The sequence below is a fragment of the Barbatula barbatula genome (genome assembly GCF_947034865.1).
Source record: "Barbatula barbatula genome assembly, chromosome: 24".
In the NCBI taxonomy this organism is placed as follows: domain Eukaryota; kingdom Metazoa; phylum Chordata; class Actinopteri; order Cypriniformes; family Nemacheilidae; genus Barbatula; species Barbatula barbatula.
Genome location: NC_136787.1, coordinates 8,149,680 through 8,166,129, shown reverse-complemented (window position 1 = coordinate 8,166,129; position 16,450 = coordinate 8,149,680). Strand labels below are relative to the sequence as shown.

At 39.4% G+C, this 16,450-nt stretch overlaps 1 protein-coding gene across 1 annotated transcript; it reads left to right on the top strand.

Annotated features, from left to right (window-relative positions):
- The first annotated feature begins 617 nt into the window (after positions 1-617).
- slc5a1 (solute carrier family 5 member 1) lies at positions 618-11,822 on the top strand. Its single transcript, XM_079447862.1, has 15 exons — positions 618-890; positions 1,354-1,425; positions 2,108-2,212; positions 2,969-3,028; positions 3,191-3,295; positions 3,684-3,789; positions 4,784-4,864; positions 5,173-5,384; positions 6,363-6,498; positions 6,652-6,759; positions 6,850-7,000; positions 7,127-7,295; positions 7,675-7,890; positions 8,859-8,964; positions 11,062-11,822. The coding sequence occupies exons 1-15, from the start codon at positions 759-761 to the stop codon at positions 11,274-11,276; spliced, it is 1,974 nt and encodes a 657-aa protein (XP_079303988.1). The 5' UTR covers positions 618-758; the 3' UTR covers positions 11,277-11,822.
- Positions 11,823-16,450: the final 4,628 nt, after the last annotated feature.

Here is a 16,450-nt window from a genome sequence, read left to right as displayed (position 1 = left end):
CCAGAACATTTTTTATTTATGTTTCCGAGAGTAAATCAGGTTGAAAAAACCTATATCCAGAACTGTTACATACAGTATAGCCAGACGTACAGTATATCCAGAATTGCCATTGATAAATCCTAACAGCTCTGTACAGAACTTGACAGGCATTCTTTTGATTCATTGAGAATTTGATGCCCATTTGGAAAAAACTGGTACTCTGTATTCCTTCTTGAGTTCAGACTGTCTCGCCTCTTGTGTTGACCTTAGAACGGACATTACACACTCCTCCTATATGCCAATCATTTTGTCAGAATTTTCTCTTCTTTTCTTTTAACATCTACAGTACAACAAAAATTGTGATGGAGGTCTTTCTGAAATCCTTGTCACTTTCCACACATATTCCACTCATAAATATACAAGCAAGCATCTCAATCTCAATAAAAGCAATTTTCAAGATGCAAGTGATGTGGACATTCGTGGTTCTCAGACTTTACGGGAACCCTAAACGTCCAGACAAGTTATTCATTAATGATCCCAATCTCTGATCTCTTCAGAGACAATCTCTTCTTACAGCTCTTAGGCAGAAACACACTTTTATAACTAACTGCGAGTTCACACCCATAACCATGACTCGCATATATAGCCGGTTGTTTGTGCATGCACGCACAGCTGCACCTCTGCAGGTGAAAGCGAGTGCCCCAGGTATTTTTACCATCAGACTCGTGTCAGAAGGGACGCTGCGTGGTGGCACCTTGCCCCCCTGAAACGGCATCAAGATGGGTGAAGATTATTTTGGATTTTCCTTCCTCCGAAATGATCAGTATAACGGCACCATAGCGATTAACAATCCAGCAGACATCTCTGTGATTATCATATATTTTTTAGTGGTTCTGGCTGTGGGAGTATGGGTGAGTGGTCAGTTCTTCCTATCCACCTGTAAAACATTTTACTCTTTTCCCAAGATTTGTGAATTGTTAACCTTGCTTTAACGTGTAAAAGTGCAAAAGCTGCATGAGATAACTTTTGAGAGAGAAGCACTGTTATTTTTAAGGAATTAAATGTATTTAATAAAGTATTTATTATTAAACTAATACATATTAAAATGATAAATTATATTGTGATGTGACAAAAAATGCATCGGCTCCAATTCTTGGCTTTACAGTAACAAAACCTATAAATTGATAAAACACTGTTGTGCAAAACAGTGAAGAAATGAGAAATTATTGAGGATTTTAGGTTGAAATAATTATAACAAGGGACAATAAATTAATAAATCTTTCGACAAAATGCACAAACATATTTCATAATATAACACAATCCTTTAATCACCAATCTATCAACTTTTCAAAATGTACTTTTTGTCTGTTTAAGGCAATGGTGAGGACCAACCGAGCCACCGTAGGGGGATTTTTTTTGGCTGGCAGAAGTATGGTGTGGTGGCCGGTAAGAAAATAATCTCTTCCTGGATGAAGAAAAGTGAAGAATCCTTAAACACGCAATTTTAATACTTTCAATTATATTCGAAATGGAAGAAATTGAATTATGAATATTGATCGATGGACTAAATCCACCAGATTCCTATTTTGATGTTACTTAACGTGTTGTGTTCTGCTGTCCAAGAAAAAATATTTGAATGTGATAGCTACACATTATATGGCATGATCATGACGTTAACTGTTATGTCATTTTACTAGCCCATGCTATTCATGGTAACCCTGAACTGGTTGGGTGAACAAAGTCTGATTTTGATGCAAGGTGTACTCCATTATTCAATAGAACCTTGAGCACTTGATCTGGAGACAATTTTTATCAATTTTTATTGATCTGTAGTCACGCTTTGGAAATGTGCCTTTATTTTATTGTTATTACAAAGTTCATTGTTGTAATAATTATTATTACACATCCAAATGTAGAGAAGAAGCTGTTTTCATAGCTTATCATTACAGCGATTGCGTTGCCAGATATAGTCAAACAGTAGACAGAGTTAATGTATTCTCAAGACTCTTGAAATGTTTGGTCACAGAAAATTCCCAGAATCCTTGCTGATCACAAGTTCCTTTTGGGTTAGAGGCCTTTTTTAGGCCTATTTCTATTAGATTGTTCTTAATTCTCTTAACTTTTTCAGATTGGAGCTTCACTCTTTGCGAGTAACATTGGAAGTGGCCATTTTGTAGGAATAGCAGGGACTGGAGCTGCTGCTGGTATTGCCATCGGAGGATTCGAGTGGAATGTATGTTAAAAGGCTGGCACATTTTAAACACTCTAAAAAATGGTGCTTTATAGCACTAAAAGTGGTTCTAGGCTGGTTATCATTGGGGAAGTGCCATTTAGAACCATATGTGGGTTCTTCAGATGTTCTTTGGGATGACTGAGGAATATGTTTACATGGATATGTTTGATTAAAAAAAGTATTTAGCATTTATAAGGAGATCACATTGCAAGTAAAGAATGACCAATTTTATTGTATAGCAAAAATTCTTAACACATAAATGAATAAAAGGAATCATTGGACTGCAATTATAATGATATTATATGTTGTTTTAACAACATTATTACAACATTATTATAAATATGATTACAATCAGTGCTGACATTATCCACGATTCATGGGGACTCTAGATCAGGGCATATTTTTTAAACATAGTTAAAATATAGATCTCACTTCATTTATGCATGACATTTGCATATTTGTTAAGAGGCTATTATGAGGGTAAAAGATGAAAGTTCTCTACATTTTTAAGTGGAACTCTGTTCCATCTCGAAATGAACTCCCTGGAGTCCGTCCCCTCACATTTCCCCCTTTTTCCAGCCCTGATTAAAATAACTACTGATATTCCAAACAGTAAGCATCGATGGCAGTATATATACTGACAGTATATATGCACAAATATTATGTTAATTTATTGATGAACATCTTTGATAGACCCGACATTATATACCCAGTATGCCGCAATTGCAAACCTATTTTTGATTCTTTTTTATCCAGGCTCTTGTTGTCGTGATAATTCTGGGATGGCTCTTTGTGCCCGTGTACATAAAGGCTGGGGTAGGCTTTTTCATCTGTTTTGGTACAAATCATGTTAAACCGCAGTATTGCTTGGATACACCAAGTTTGCAGTTATTTATCTCAAACTTTACAATCACATACGGTATATTGTTATGGCCATTTACTTGTTATCTGGTGAAAAACATGTTGTCTGGTTGTCAGGTGGTGACCATGCCCGAATATCTGAAGAAACGGTTTGGCGGACAGCGTATCCGTATCTACCTCTCTGTGCTTTCCCTGTGTCTCTATGTGTTCACCAAAATCTCTGTGAGTTCAAAATCCCTGTCGCTTTATTGAACAACACCTTAATAAACTTACTTTATTATAGATGACAAAATGCATTGCGAAAGTATTTTGCATTTCAAATAAAATAAAAGTAAAAACAGGAATGTTTGCTTAAAAATAAATGAAATGGGTAACAGTTGTTGTACTGTAATGTTTGCCCATATCATATCTGTTATTTAATAGCCATGAATTGAAAAATCAGTTTCACAATAATCTGCTTTATTTCCAGTCCTCTGTCGATAATGTTGACATTAAATCTTAACTAAACACGACAAGTCTGATAGCAGACCTGATATGGTGGTCATTGTCCATTTTAAAATGCCTTTTATTACCATGTGTAGTCAATCTAAAGTGTTTTTCCCCGTCTCAGGCAGATATGTTTGCGGGAGCCATATTTATAAACCAGGCTTTGGGACTCAACATTTATCTGGCTGTGTTTCTTTTGCTGCTCATTACAGCACTGTATACAGTAACAGGTGAGTTCAGCACAGAGGAAAACTGTATTGCATGCATGCACATTGTATACATCTCATTCATAAATAGCAGGTGAGGGGTAAGTTGTCACATTTATAAGTGTGTATGTTTAATAGCTTTTTTGCTTTAAAATATTTTTGTTCAAACACAAAAATTAGGGTTTTCAGACTAAACCAAAGGTGTGACAACAACAACACTCGCCCCAATGTACGTCAAACGGATGTTTTTCTTTCTTATAGATTATTGCAGCGTTACACCCTTTTTGTTTCATTCTTAGAAAACCTTTCAAGGGTTTATTTGTTTTAGATCGATTCAGAGACGCTGAATTGATTTTTATAGGCACGCTTAAACTACACCATGGAATAAGGTCCAACTTTTTAAGGTTGTAGGGACATCGTGGTGATTCTTGTTGTAGCGTGTCACGGCTACACTGCCCATCCTGACAATACGTGATCAGCATGGAAGCCATATGAATTGTGACTTTAAGCGTAAGTTATCCTGATGGTCAGTTGTATAAGAGGTTTATCTCAGTTTATTGTCTCAGTCAGATTTGTTTCTCGGGGGAAAAAAATTTCGGGTTTGCAGTGCAATTCAAGTTGGCACGATTCCAAGCTGAAAGTATAACATAGATTTGCATTTTATGTAGGAATTACAGTGCAAAAAAATTTAATTTTCATATTGTGTGCTGTTGGGTTTTATAGGCTTAAATATAAATGCTGAATTACAGCTGTTTTGTGATTGACACACAGCGTGTGTCACATGTAGTATCACACATGCGTCTTGTTTTTAGTCACCTCTACACTAGGGACTATACAGTGAATTGTTATATACATGCAAGAAAGACAAGACTATTTCATATTTACATGCTGAACAGTCCATTAACTAAGAAGTATATTGCTGTACGGGCTGTACATTATTCATAGCGTCTGTATAATACTTTTATTCACACTTTTCTCATGTTTTTAAAGGACGAAACATTCGATCTTTTCTCTACAGGTGGACTAGCTGCAGTGATCTATACAGACACCCTACAGACCATCATCATGGTTGTGGGATCATTTATTCTTATGGGTTTTGGTAAGTCCCTTCAAGTTAATACAGGGCCAGATTTACCATCAGCCACCGCAAACACCCCTGTTGGCGTAAAGAAACGACTGTCTGTATTTACTAAAGACACGCAGCGAAACGTAGCGCTGAAAAGGCGTGGACACAGCTTTTTTCACTCTCATGTCATTTTAAACATGTATGAACCACATAAGGGTGAATAAATGATTTTTTTGGTGTGAACTATCTCTTTTAGACTATAGTGTTGCTTTAAACAGTACATACTGAATAATCCTTTATGGCCTCATGAAAGTTCACCTTGTTTTGTGTTAATCTGACAGCGTTCGATAAGGTTGGAGGCTACGAGAACTTTAAGGAACTGTACATGAACGCGATCCCGTCAGTGATCAACCCAAACATCAGTTCACAGTGCTACACGCCCCGCGCAGACTCATTTCACATTTTCAGAGACCCCATCAAGGGAGATCTACCCTGGCCTGGCCTCATTTTCGGTCTCACTATCCAGGCCGCCTGGTACTGGTGCACCGATCAGGTATTGATCCATTTAATATAGTGTGATCATCTCTTGCAATGCATTCATTATTTGATAGCTTTCATCTGTGCATTTAGGATTATGTTACCTACAGTACAATATGCCCATACACACTAACATTTGGCTCTATGTCAGTCACTGCATAATCTTGATTCACAGAAATAGATATAAAAATACATTTTTGACCTTTTTCTTGATTATTGTGGAGAGAAATAAAATGTTGAACGGGGTGCTAAAGAAAATATGAAGCACCCGAACAGCCCTGCTGAAAAAACAACAGAACCCTGCCTAAAACACATAAGAACCTTTTTTATTTACGGATTATAATTATATTTGTTTTGGTTTTAATGGAAACAAATAATGGTGTTTACTGATATGTTATGGATTCTATTGGTGGTATATGGGAACTTATAAAACACCATACAAATCTATTGGAATAATGCAGAAAACACAGCACAAAATTAATTCATAATGGTATTTTAATTGAAACCATTGGAATTGGATGCTATCCCCGCTGAAAAAAAACAATAGAAACCATTAAATAAGTTTTAAGAATGGTTTTAAATTGATTTGCTTTGGTTTTAATGGAAACTGTAATTGTTCTACTAGTGTGTGATCGATTATATTGCTGGGATATTAAATCCTATTGGAATAATGCAAAAAACACACTATAGAAATGTATGAATGGAAAAAGCTCATAATGGTATTTTAATGGAAACCATTACAATTTCTGTAATGGATCCTTTTTTTAACTTTTTAAATGCCCCATTCATTTTTATTCTTTCATCAAACATAAACCATCAAAAATCTAGGCACAAGGGCTTATGGGTGTCGCTCATTGCATTTTGAACAGATAGTTTTAAGTGTATTGATTCTGAACTAAGATTCTTAATTTCATAATGATTACTTATTTTGTAAGTACAAATATCATGAAGAGTGGATTGCGTATATTTACACGAATACTCGCTTTTGTTTCAGGTTATCGTGCAGCGCTGTCTGTCCGCCAAGAACTTGTCTCACGTAAAAGCTGGTTGTATCTTGTGTGGTTATCTCAAACTTCTGCCCATGTTTCTTATGGTTTTCCCTGGCATGATCAGCCGAGTCTTGTACACAGGTGAGACAAACTACCACAATGCTTGCTGGGAATGTACATCTGGGAAAATAAATGGTGGTAGACGCCATTTTTAACATGTATGGCATAATCTACAATGAACTTCTGACACATGCATGAAAAATATAAAGTGTGATGTTCTCTTGTTTATATCAGATGTGATTGCGTGTGTGGATCCAGAAGAGTGTCAGCGCTATTGTGGAACCAGTGTGGGCTGCACGAATATTGCTTATCCCAAACTGGTGGTGGACTTGATGCCAAACGGTAAAGATTTCATGATATTTCTACTTTGGGTTATTTAAATTATTTCAGTTGGTTTATCATATGGGTTGATTTATTCTTCTGTCTGTGAAGGTCTCAGAGGATTGATGCTATCCGTCATGCTGGCCTCTTTGATGAGTTCTCTCACGTCCATCTTCAACAGCGCCAGTACTCTCTTCACCATGGACATCTACACCAAAATGCGGCCCAAGGCCAAAGAAAAGGAGCTCATGATTGCTGGCAGGTACGTGTATAAATATGTCCATTTGATCTTTATGAGCAGCTTTGCATGTTGCCCATTAACAGCGTTGGAAAGGGTGTGAAAAGGTGAACAGGCACAAGCTTGATTTGGTTTGATTTATGTTTGTAGGTTATTTATGCTGGCTCTTATAGGCGTGAGTATTGCATGGATCCCAATCGTGCAGTCTGCACAGAGCGGGCAGCTCTTTGACTACATTCAGTCCATTACCAGTTATTTGGCTCCACCCATCGCTGCCGTCTTCACACTGGCCATTTTCTGCAAGCGAGTCAATGAAGCAGTGAGTCAAATTTGATGTTGGTCATGATTTATAGCTTTGGTTCTTATTTTTTGGGACGTTTTCAAGGATGATTCTTGTATTCCCATTGTTATGACGGTAATACTGTAAGACACTGTAATTACACATATTTATATAGTATAATGCAATGTAAGTCTCTTTGGATAGAAGTGTCTGCCAAATGTGTAAATGTAAATATTTTTGGTTGATGTACAGTAAATGCAACTTTATTACCGTCCCATACCGTCATTTTAAGCGCTTCAGTTATTTTTACATCTTTATTTTTGTCGTATTCTTTTTCTAACTACAGTTTCTATTTAATGCTCTTTATGATACTTGGTTTTCTTGGCATGCATTGACTGATGTTGCTCTTCCCTCACAGGGTGCTTTCTATGGGTTGTGTTTTGGCCTGTTGGTGGGTCTTTCACGCATGATAACCGAGTTCGTCTACGGCACCGGCAGCTGCGTGCAACCCAGTAACTGTCCTACCATCATTTGCGGTGTGCACTACCTCTATTTTGCCATCATACTCTTCGGTGTATCCTGTCTCGCCATATTATGCATCTCCTTGATGACCAAACCTATTGACGACAAGCACGTAAGTTCTGATTTTAACAAATCCTGAGTAAACCTGTACAACCAATTTATAGCCAATAAAAACACACTACAGTACATATCGCTGCTGTCCTTCTAAAACCGTTTATCGGGAAATGCATTTTTTTAATTTAGGTTTTTTACTGGGTTTTGGAAATATGTGACCAGTAAAAAGTATTACAAATGCTTGTCGACTTTGACAACACAATATTTAACATGCTTTAAATGACATGAGATTGAAACAAAGTAAGGAAGTACAACGTTTTTTCTATTTCCTCAACAACTGGATTTGTACATCAGGTTTAAGAATGACAGTGAGAAGTAAGGGAGTCACTGTTTTGCGTCAGGTGGTTCTTTGCATCCACCTCTGTGGATTATCCCACTTATACCATGGTCATTTGCCAAGTTATTGATGTTTACAGTGTAATTCTTGATCAGACAGGTACATATTTTTTATTATTATTTATACTTTTTTGTTATTTTCGTCAGTTCATTAAAAACATTGATCAATCACTATCAAGAATTAAATGTATCATGACAGTTCATTACAGTAACACTATGATTGCAGTATCACTATTTATAAAAAGCACTATTTACAAAATAGGAAATCTGTAAAAATGTAATGTGATGCGTTGAGGTTTTATTGGAGGATTTCTTTAAGGAATATTCCAGGTTAAATATTAGTTAAATTCCATACATGGAAAATCCTTTAGTTTGAAATGACAAACAACAATAGTTACGTATTAATAGCAGTCAGTAGGTTAAATTGTTCACACTTTTTCCCTGATTTAATTTTTTTAACTGAAATATTCTTTTTAATAACTTATCTGTAACAAACGCACATTGCATTTCGATCAAAATGAGTACAGCTGCACTTCAGTTATTGGTTGTTTTTAATGTTTTTATATCCACTATTACTGTACATTGACCCTCATGTGGTCCTTTATTCTTTGGCCTCTTGTTTTCTCACAGCTGTACAGGCTTTGTTGGAGTTTGAGGAACAGCACTGAAGAAAGAATCGATCTAGAAGATGATGACTGGACTGGAGGTCAAGACTCAAGCTCTATGGAAACTGAAGGTATATTGGCATACATCATACAGTCCACTACAGTAAATGATGCATACCTGCTAAATGCAAATGATGGCATTACATAATCATAATAATAATTTGTTTTTATATAACGCCGTTCCAAAACCCAAGGTCGCATTCCAAAGTCAATATAAGGGCAAAACCAAATAAACATTAACATCAAGTACAGAGGTCAGATGAAGAAAAAAAAATCACAGATCAAGAACTAAGGTGTAATATTCAGTTTTTAAGAAGTTTTTGAAGGAGAGAATGGAGAATGCTTGAGGCAGATCATTCCACAATCTTGGCGCCACAGCACTAAATGACTCGGCTACCATAGTTATCAGACTTACAAACCTACCCCGGAAGATCGTAATCCTTAGTAAGTCAGAGAAATATGTGGGACGAAGGTTATGAGGAGCTTTATAAAGGAGAATTAGAAACCGGAAGCCAGCGGAGGTGATAGAGGATCAGGTGAGCTGCAGAGATTGTAATCGCTTGATGTTTTTAGCAGAGAGACCAGAGAGGAGTTCATTACAGTAGTCTAATAGAGATGTGACAGAGACATGTATGACAGTTTCAACATCTCGCTGACTGTGACCGGATCGTACACGAGAGATGTTACGTTGGTGGAAAAAAGCAATTTTCACCACTTTACCAATGTGATCATTAAATGAGTGGAATCAATGAGAACCCCCAGTTGTCCAGATAGCTTAGAGGTTTGAGCTTTAGAGTCAATCAGAATTATCTCAGTTTTGCGAGAGTTAAATTTGAGATAGTTTGTCTGAGTTCATTTTTTGATCGTAGTAAATAAAGTTCTCTGCCTTTTGGAATTTTTAATGAATGTAGAGAGATAAGAAGAACGAGCTGCATTGAGCGCTAGCCTGTACTGTTAAATGTGTCCTCTATATGCCAAGGAGTGGACAGGGAGGCCAGTTTTTGTATAATTCCTTTCTAGCCTTCGGCCCTTGGTTTTCATTGCCCTGCGCTCAGAGGTGAACCAAGGATGGGACAGATCTAGATTTTAAGGGAGCAAATTGTTCCAAAACAGCGAAAGAACTATAGAAGACTAATGTCTTCAGCTCTGGAAAGATTACAGCAGGTCATCTGACTTCCATGAATGATAATGAACTATGGATTTCACAACACACTCTGAGGTGTAAGAAGGACAGGAACATTTTATTAGTTTACGATCTGAAATACCTATTCAGAGCCTTTTAAGGCAGCACTATCAATGCCAGTGGACCAAATCAAATCCAGTGTATGACCAAGCACATGAGTTGGAAAATTGAAATGTTGCTTCACATTAAAACAACCAAAAACAGACAAGAGCTCACGAGCATGAATAGTATCGTTATAAACATGAATATTGAAATCCCAGCATAGCAGCAGATTGGACGGATGCAACTGTCAGAAGTTTACACAAATCTGATAGAAATTTCTTATTAATTTTAGGGGAACGATAAACCAGTATTATAAACAAAGGAGACTGACTTGTGATTGTAAATGCCAAATATTCAAATGATAACTCAATATCTAGACTCTGTCGATAGACATACAGTAGTGAAACGCAACTTATAGAAGTACAAACCTTCGTTGTTGTTTCCTGAGACATAATTTCTATTAGATTTAGGGGTAGAGATGAAGGTAGACTCCTTTAACAAGTGCTGAGTACTGATGTGGACGAAGTGCATGGAGACACGAAAACAAAGGTTTTAAAGGTATCCGGATTACGTCTCCTGTCATATATAGAGGATCTGGTCACAATGTTTGTATTTATTGTTTAGGGGTTATCAAAAAAATTTGATACCAGCAGAAAAACAATTAGCTCGTACCTTTTGTTTAAGCGGTCTGACAGCTCGACTACCAGAAATCGTGTGGCATCCAGCCAGTTCGATTGGAGCTGCCAATAGTACTTGCCAGTGTAATGGGCAATACGTGTCAGATGGTTCGTGATTATCTGATAAGAGTGCTGTTCTAAAAACAAAGAATGATGTCGTATTTGTGTAAATCACGTAGTGCACATCGATTATTTTTTATTACAATTGATTAATATTTTATCAGCAACTGATAACAGCTGGTGGCATTTCTCTCTTGATATCACAGAAGAACGTGAGGAACCGGGCTGTTTCAAGAAAGCTTACAACTGGTTCTGTGGATTTGATCAGGGCAACGCCCCTAAACTCACTAAAGAGGAAGAAGCGGCGCTACAGATGAAGCTCACCGATACGTCAGAGAAACCTATATGGAGAAACGTGGTTAATGCTAATGCCATCATACTCCTCGCCGTCTGCGTCTTTTTCCATGGCTTCTTTGGTTAAAAGGCCAGAAGAAATTAAAAATGTCTGCACAAAAGTGTTTTAGGGTCAAGGAATGTTTAAGGATTACAGAGTTCCTCCTCATAACATATTCAATACTCTTCCTCCCTGTATGCTCTCTTGTGCAGACAGATAATAAAGTATATTTTTGCTACAGATTCATTTCCATTGTTTTGAGCTTGACTTTAAGATCGATGGCTAAAATGGTTTTTCATGTCCTAGAAGTATTTTCACAAAGCCAAAAGAAATTGAACTTAGCAAGTCCCTTTGTTTAAGATGTCTGCCATTTTCTAGTACACGTAACAATGTTTACCTGTCAAAAACATTTATTCTTAACTATTTGTCTAGACTATGATCAAATCAAACCGTTGCATCACGACCATGTCCCCAAAATTGCAATTTTTTCTCTTTTTTACTGTAATGTTTTTGTCTAGTACAAGAGAAGGTGGTATTTAATATAAATACATGGTATAAATGTATATCATATGAGTGTAATATAAGATTAATTTAATTATTTCTGACTTTCAAAATAAAACACATTTTAGCATTTGTATTCTTATTAATTGGTTTGTTGCATGTTTGTTTTACAAAAAGTCATTTAGACCCCTGGGGGGATAGCATGACATGAGACTCGTATCACTTACAAGAGGCTCAAGCAAGAAAAGTTAATGTTTAATTTTACATGAAGATTCTATCAATACATCTGACATCAAAGTCCACAAATGACACGGTTTCCTCATTCTAGGGCTGTTTAAGAAGTAATGAGTGATCTATTAGTGTGATTCAATGATGATTTTCCCTGAAGCCATGAATAGAGACATTCATTTGGTGTATTATTTAAGATATTTCAGAAATGTAAAACTGTAGAATGTTAATGTTAATATAATCAGCTTGAATAACTGATTTAACATTTCAGACACACCATTTAAATAGCAGGAACACCAAATTTGGTTTAATCATTTTTACATTTACATTTAGTCATTTAGCAGACGCTTTTATCCAAAGCGACTTACAGATGAGGAAACATTGGAAGCAATTATAACAAAATAGGCAACAAAATACATAAGTGCATCAAACTAGTCCATTAAAGCCTAGCACAGTATACAAAGAATAGTGAGGTAAGGAAGTTTTTTTATTTTTTTATAAAGAAGGAAAGGGAAGAGAATTAGGAAAAATCAATCAGCGACGTGTTGACGGAAGAGATGTGTTTTCAGGCATTTTTTAAAGATGGCAACCGAGTCTGCTGATCTTGTAGCAGCTGGTAGATCATTCCACCAATGTGGAACAGATCCAGAGAAGGTACGGGAGAGTGACTTTTTTCCTTTTTGCGATGGTATCACTAGTCGTTGTTCCTTTGCAGACCGCAGTGATCTGGCACGAACATAGATCTGCATTAGCGAGTGGATATACGATGGTGCAGATCCGGTGTTGGTCTTGTAGGCCAGGATCATAGCTTTGAACTTTATGCGGGCGGCAACAGGGAGCCAGTGTAACCTGATGAAGAGCGGAGTTACATGCGCTCTCTTCGGTTCATTGAAGACCACTCTTGCCGCCGCATTCCGGATCATCTGGAGAGGTTTGTTTGTGCAAGCAGGAAGTCCAGCCAGAAGCGCATTGCAATAATCCAGTTTGGACAGGTCAGGACAAGAGCCTGGACTAGGACTTGCGTAGAGTGCTCCGATAGGAAAGGTCTAATTTTCCTAATGTTGTAGAGGATGAATCTACAGGACCGGGTGGTGCTGGCAACATGACTTGTGAGGTTAAGCCGATAATCGATTACCACTCCCGGGTTTCTGGCTGTGCTGGACGGTGTAATCGTTGATGAGCCTAGTTGAATGGCAAGGTTGTGGTGAATCTTTGGGTTGGCTGGGATCACAAGCAGTTCCGTTTTTGCAAGGTTTAGCTGCAGGTGATGATCCTTCATCCAAAGGGAGATGTCACTCAGGCATGCCGCGATGCGAGCAGCGATCGTCGGATCGTCCGGTTGAAATGACAAGTAGAGTTGTGTGTCTTCGGCATAGCAGTGATAGGAGAAGCCATGCTTCTGAATGACCGAGCCGAGGGATTGCATGTAAATGGAGAAGAGTAGCGGTCCAAGCACTGAGCCCTGTGGCACCCCCGTGTTGAGCTGTTGGGACGCGGAGACCTCATCTCTCCAGGATACTCTGAATGACCTACCCGAGAGGTAGGACTCAAACCATTGCAACGCCATTCCAGAGACACCCATAGCACTGAGAGAAGCCAGGAGGATGTGATGATTGACAGTGTCAAAGGCAGCAGACAGATCCAGCAGGATGAGCACAGATGACATGGATGATGCTTTTGCCAGTCTCGGGGCTTCGATGACTGAGAGCAGTACAGTCTCTGCGTAATGACCAGTCTTGAACCCAGACTGACTGCTGTCCAGGAGGTTGTTTTGCATGAGAAAGGAGGAGAGCTGGTTGAACACAACTCGCTCCAGCGCTTTGGCGATGAAGGGAAGAAGGGAGACAGGCCTGTAGTGTTCTAGCAGTGTATAGTCCAGGGTGGGTTTCTTTAGAAGCGGTGTGATGCGGGCCTCTTTAAACGCTGTGGGAAATGTCCCAGTGGTGAGCGAAGAGTTGATGATGTGGGTCAGAGCAGGCACAACCGTTGGAGAGATGGCCTGGAGGAGATGGGTGGGGATGGGATCCAGTGGGCAGGTGGTAGGGTGGTTGGAGCCAATGACCTTGTAGACATCAGCTTCAGACAGAGGAGAAAAGGTCGGGAGCACACACGTGTCAGGGATGTGGGCGGGTTCGACAGGTGGTGGCGTAGAGAACTGGCTGCTGATGGCAGTAGTTTTCTTTACGAAGAACGATGCAAAATCAGCAGCTGTTAACTCCGATGAAGGTGCGGGAGCAGGCGGACAGAGGAGAGCAGAGAAGGTTTTGAAGAGCGTTCGAGAGTCCGGAGAGTTGCAGATCCTTGAGTGGAAGTAATCTGTTTTTGCAGAGGTGACATCTACAGAGAAAGAAGAGAGAAGAGATTGGTAGAGAGAGAGAGGTCTGCAGGGTCTTTTGACTTGCGCCATTTTCTCTCAGCTGACCGGAGGCTGGCGTGATGCTCACGCAGTACATCCGATAACCAGGGAGCTGACGGGGATGTATGGGCTGGTCCAGATGAAAGAGGGCTTATGTTGTCCAAGCAGGATGAAAGCGTGGAACAGCTCATCAGAGGGGGGGGGGGTGCAGAGAAGACAGCAGAGGAAAAACAGGAGGGAGGGAGAGACCTCAGGTTGCGCCGGAAAGTGACCATCGGTAAGACATCTGCGATATCCAGAGCAGTGAGGTCGAGTTCGAGGGTGACGAAGAAGTGATCAGACGTGTGCAGTGGGGTGACCTGAGAGTGATGAGTGGAGCAGTACCTTGTGAAGATCAGATCTAGATGGTTTCCAGACTTGTGGGTTGCTGATGTGGAAACCTGCTCGAGGAGAAATGATGTAAATCATTTGTAAATGTAATGTCATATGATGCATGTTATTTAAAAACATATTTATATAACATTTTTGTGTAATATTAAACTGTACCTGACTAAATGACATGCAGCATCCATGTTACCATTTCAGTGGTTGTTATGATGTAATTTTATTGTAAGGATCGATAGGAAGAAACCAAGTGCAGGCAGCAGTGAAAAGGTTGACAAAAATGATTTAATAACAACACAAAACAAAGACCCACGCTGGGGGGACATGATAACCAGACAAGAATACAAAACAAAACACTTTCCATGAGGTGGCAAGCTGGTGATGGAGAGGCCTGAGAGGGCGAGGCGAATGGTGTGACGGTGCCCACAAACCTGATCTGCAGGGCACGACCCTCTGGGATCACGACCAGCAGAGATGGGTAGCTAGGTTGGGCTGAGACCCTGAACCTCGGTCGGGTGGTGGCGTACCACCACACAACATTGAAGTCCAGCTGTCTCAACGACCGCATCTCCGCCTGCGAAAGTGGGTCCCTGAGACCGGCGTTGAAGATCACTGCCAGTTTCGCCTCTCCAAAGACAATCTCCTCTGCAGCTTCCAGTAACCTGTCCACATAACCTCCCAGGTCCGTGTTCCCCTGGCAAATGCCGCAGAAGAGATGAGCCTTGTGGGACCACACAGCATCCATCACAGCCTGCTGTGTTCAGTTGTGGCTCGTTCGTTCTGTCAGGATCGGTAGGAATAACTCAAGTTCCACACACACACACAAACATAGGCCGCACTCGAGGGCGGTCACCCATTCCCAGATCCATCGCCTCCGTCGCTTTGACCCGCCAGCCTGACAAGCGGGTCTGTATACGGCGCCACCATGGCAGCAGGATCAGATGGCTGCTTGTCGGAACTGGATTACTTATCCCTGTTGCAAGTCTTGTCTATGGTGTATTGTGTAGATGTTTTTCTCCTCACCTCCCCCATGTTATGCTTTATTTACTTCTAAAAATACATTTCGTTGCACTGTACTTGTATGTGTGTAATGACAATAAATTGAATCCAATCCAAATCCAATCCAAAAGTGCAGGCAGCAGTGAAGAGGTTAACAAATAATTTTTTAATAACAACACAAAACAAAGACCCATGATGGGGAGACACGGTAACCAAACAAGAATAAAAAAACACTTCCCACGAGGGGGCATAAAAAACCTAAATATAAACAGCGACACAATGTCTCATAAGGCACAGCAGGGTTTGGGTAGGTAGAGGTGAGGCGAGGCAAACACACGGCAAGGAAACAAGCAAGGTACATTTTCAAAACGAACGAGCACAGGACAATAGACATGAGGGCATTCAATTGGGAGACTAACAAAGGAGATAACAAGGGGCAGGTGTGGGTAATGAGACACTGATGGGAAGCTAATGAGACGAGAGGGGCGGGGCGATAGACGAGACCGGAGAGAAAGCACATCGTGTCATAACCAACAGTAATGCGATTCTCTCCACGCTAAACGTGTGGTTCTGTCCTGATCTTGCCACTAGACTAGAAAATCAAGACAAAAGGAGGCAGAACCATGACAATAATGTAATGTAACGTAACATGACATAGTAATGTAATGCAATGTAATGTTATATAATAATAATATATAAAATAATAGTAATGTAATGTATGTAATGTATATAATTTAATAAATTGAATTCATAATAAAAAACTCACTTCCTCTTCCAACACCTTTTGTCTGTA

Excerpts from the sequence above, each read along its gene's own strand:
- slc5a1 (XM_079447862.1), top strand. The coding sequence starts at position 759 with ATGGGTGAAGATTATTTTGGATTTTCCTTCCTCCGAAATGATCAGTAT. Across the intron at positions 4,865-5,172 it reads ATTTATTCTTATGGGTTTTG|CGTTCGATAAGGTTGGAGGC; the intron begins GTAAGTCCCTTC and ends TTAATCTGACAG. Across the intron at positions 7,296-7,674 it reads GCAAGCGAGTCAATGAAGCA|GGTGCTTTCTATGGGTTGTG; the intron begins GTGAGTCAAATT and ends CTTCCCTCACAG.